Genomic DNA, 4,200 nt, shown 5'->3' on the forward strand with positions numbered 1-4,200 from the left:
TCGCGCAGGCTGATCTATTTTTGACATTTGCTGAGTGAAGCAATTTGATTACAGTCGGCATTATATATCAATGACATTTACGAGCTATTCACTAACACTATTATGTTTAAGTCTGTTGCAATTTATATGAATGTAAACTGAGTGGCAATCGTGGAAGGTTATCGGTGGTTACTTTAGATTCACACAGGAAGTGGTGTCTGGTATTTTACTCTGAACGCAACCGAAAAAAAAATGCACATGACATGTATAGTGGTCGGTGGAAACGTTTAATATTTACTTGAATGTGAGGTAACACATTGTAGGTATATATAATATATAATTGATCGCCACACAAATCTGTTAAAGGACTTTCATAGCATATTCCATTTGAAAATAGGGAAATGTATCACATATCATATTACTCATGTCATGTAGACGTGTTGGCAGAACTCACAAAATGCTTTCAAACGTACAATAATTCCACCTCAACTATTATTTATGCATGGATTGTACCCTAGTTTTGAAGACAGAAGAATCAGTCGTACCCAGTCTCTTCTGAATATAAAGTCCTCCCCATGGAAAAATGACTCGGACTGCAGCCGCGACATTTTAGATCGCATTGTATCAGACAACCAAGAAGAATCAAACCCACAGTCTGGCTAATATCAGTATAACATGCAAGGCTAAATATGCACAGGACAACAACTCGTTTTGTCTTATGTCTGTGTGTTGTATCTCTGACATTCACGTGGTTTCTAGGTAACGACCTCTCTTTTATGATATGGTGGAACAATCAACAACGCCTGGGTTCTGAGACAACAGGCCATGAACAGGAAAGCAGGGGTGACTCACCCAAGATCACGCTTCGACCTGATGAGGATCGGGCCAACACAATTGTACAAGAAAACCCATTACTTGAAATGGGTACAGCTATACAGAAACGTCATGGCTTTATCGTTGTGCAGTTTTTGAACCATGCTTACTTAAATATGGCAAAGAGTTGGATTTGCAACGTTGATTGTTTTGATGACGTATTAGAGCAAACTGTGTTTATTACTACTGACCAAGCTGCACGAAATGGGTTACTTGGTTGGCGACCTCACCTGAATGTTTTGCTTATAGAATTCGGAACAGAAGATTCTATGTCATTTGGGCATGTTAATTATTATCAATTTGGACTGTTCCGTGTAAGGATAATTAATAAGTTGTTGGCGAGTAATATTAGTGTATTAATGACTGAATCCGACGCTGTGTGGTTTGGAAACCCTCTTCATTTTTTTCGTAAACTGATACATCCATCAGATATGCACGTTAATGTCGCAAATTACGATAGCGGGGACGGTTTCTGTGCTTGTTTCTTGTTTATAAACGCGACAAGAGCGACACAAAGAGTGTGGAATACATTGTCCATGAGACTCGGTAAACGTATGAGCACGTTTGACGATGGACTAGAAAATATTGGTGGTAAAGGTATGGAACAAGTAATGTTATCGAACATCGCAATTCGAGAAGACCCAATCGATCTGAACTATCTATCCAAAAACAGATTTGTCAGCGGGCAGTGGTACAATAGCGTAAAAATGCAACACAGCCTCACTCCAGTTGTTCTACAAAACAACCATGTTATTGGCAACGAGAACAAAATCAGAAGAGCCCAAAAATGGGGGCACTGGTTTTTAACACCTGATATGGTGCAATGTATAGCCAATGTCTGTCAAAATTTAACTTCCAAATTTCATTACAAATAAGGCGATTTATTCAAAACGAGTGGTCTGGGGTAAACTCTGACTCATGCCGTGGACTTCCTGTTTGTACTGTTTGTCCTGTCGTACATCTTCGGTAATAACTCCGAAAGCAAAGTCCCATATCTTTAACAGAACGTAGCGATTACAACTTGCAAACAGATTCTGATTCGATTGTTGTTTAAGCAGCAATTTTTGTTTTGTTTTATTTTACCTCATTTAACAAATGTGAACGGTGTCAATATTCAAAACTGTATTTTTTTCTGTTTTAGGCATACTTTAGAATGATAGATCTTGACTTAATACTAATTTCAGCCAGCCTCTCGCTCGCTTACGCTTTTCGATCGTTTTTTGTGAGCCATATAATATTCAAGGTATTGCCAAGCCAACTATCCTATGTTTGCACGTCATGGTGGTGTCAACTGCATATCGTCGACTGACGCTATTGCTTATAGCGAGTACGCTAACAGGTGACTCCCGATTTCAGTATGTTAAATTTCTCGTCGTTTCGGATGCCCCAATGCAAATGCCGGGAAGGATTACAAACTCCCTGTTAAAGGCGACATTATCAACCAACTACAGTATTCCCATAGTACTGCAGCCATATATACTAGGGCACCGACGCAATACACTCGACACAGTTGACAGTTGATGTTGAGTAAGAGTATCTCCACTTGCCTTACCATGAACTGTATACAAGCACGGGTGGAACGCATCTTGTCCTTACAAAAAAATGCTTGAAATGGGGGACCACAGTTGTCAATAATAATGGTTTTATAATGTAAAGGTTGATATAATGAATGTTAGATTTCAAAGCAATTAATTTCAATTAATGCTCTAAAGATAATATATTGTTTGCTACTTCAGACAAATTATTTGATTAACTTATTGTGCACTTTTTTTATCCCAAATAACAAAGAAGTTATAGCATATAAAATGTTTGCAGCAAATATGAGTTTTGCAGTCACTAAGAATCCAAAGCAATTAATATAGTTAACGTCTTCAATTCTAGGTTTTTACTGAACATGTTGCTGTGTAGTGGTTCTCCAGCTTCGAAAATAATGTTATAATTGTGTTACTCTCATGGTAACTACGTAGAAATTTGATATATTCGATTTATCAATGTTTTGCTAGTTGTGGTTTTTGTTTTGCAATGTACATGGCAATGCCTAACTATCCTGAATGTTCGTCACTTTTGTCCAGTCCGTAACTGTCTCTTGAATTATGAACCTTAAAAACTACGCGATCGTTAGTGCACTTTCGAAGCTGTCATGCAGTGCCATCATACAAGATATTTCGAAGTTTCGTTTTTTTTGGTGCGGTTTCTAATAAAATATCGAGACAAATGTTTGCTTTTGGAAATCTTACTTCAATTTTGACAGTTTGGTGGAGCCTCACACAATTAACTCCATTCCACTAACAATCGTCGCCATTGTTGTAAGAGAGCACTACAATGATAAAAAACTTGTTTGTCTATCCGGTTTTATGGTGATCCTGCTTTTATACACACAAATAATATTTTATTGAATAGCACAAATCAACAAACAAACAAGTGTCTATATACAAGACTGTACGTACAGGTGAAGCTGCCTCATACAAACTATGCTAAGGGTGTTGATAAGGATTTTGCGACACTATCTTACAAGTTACTGATACACCTTATTGACCTGTCACCTTAGTAGCCATGCCAACTGAATACAACCATGAAATTGAATGCTACTAGTTTTGGTGTTAAAACATGAATGTTTCAATCTTCGTGAACATACATTCTATATCTTGTTCCGGATTCTTTACGGAAGTCGATGTGACCTAGTACTGTCTGGGTGAACAGTTAACGGTAAAACGGTTAAAAAGATTGAAACTTTATCGGTGAAAAAAACGTCAACCATCTTGAAAATACCATGTAATTGTACTATAAATAGAATTTGCATTTCTATATGTTTGGATGCAGATACCGCGTACCATACCACAAAATCATATAATTTAATACAAATTAAAATAATCATGTTTATATAGCAATTCAACTATACAATATACTACGAATACATAACAAACGTATATATTCGTAACATGAACGGTAGTTCTAACATGGCGAACTGCAAATTTACATGAAGATTGCGAAAAGTTCACTCAACAAAACACATATTGAAATTATCATATATTTTTTATAAAATACTATATCAAAGAAATCCACAGTTTGGATAACTTTATGCTGTCTGCAAAATTGTCCGCCGATAGCCGAGAGTACGGTTGTGAATGATTCTATTCTAACTTCTATTAAAAATTGTCATAAACAGTGATGTAAATTGTACAAAAATACACGTCAACAAGAGTATATTATTCCGACATCGATTCTGTACTTCGCTGCAAATATTAGTAAAGGGATTCCCCCATTAAGTATGTCCGGTGCATGTTAGCGTACATGCTCAGTTATCCTTATTACACGTACATACAACTAACAAACTACACTGCTGTACAC

General features: G+C 36.8%; 1 protein-coding gene across 1 annotated transcript; it reads left to right on the forward strand.

Moving 5' to 3' along the window:
• The first annotated feature begins 668 nt into the window (after positions 1 to 668).
• LOC144362639 (UDP-galactose:fucoside alpha-3-galactosyltransferase-like) lies at positions 669 to 1,727 on the forward strand. The gene has a single exon (XM_078013750.1). It carries the CDS (start codon positions 669 to 671, stop codon positions 1,725 to 1,727), a length of 1,059 nt encoding a protein of 352 aa, XP_077869876.1.
• Positions 1,728 to 4,200: the final 2,473 nt, after the last annotated feature.

The sequence above is a fragment of the Saccoglossus kowalevskii genome, chromosome 22, assembly GCF_978046115.1.
Source record: "Saccoglossus kowalevskii chromosome 22, keSacKowa6.1, whole genome shotgun sequence".
NCBI classification, from domain to species: domain Eukaryota; kingdom Metazoa; phylum Hemichordata; class Enteropneusta; family Harrimaniidae; genus Saccoglossus; species Saccoglossus kowalevskii.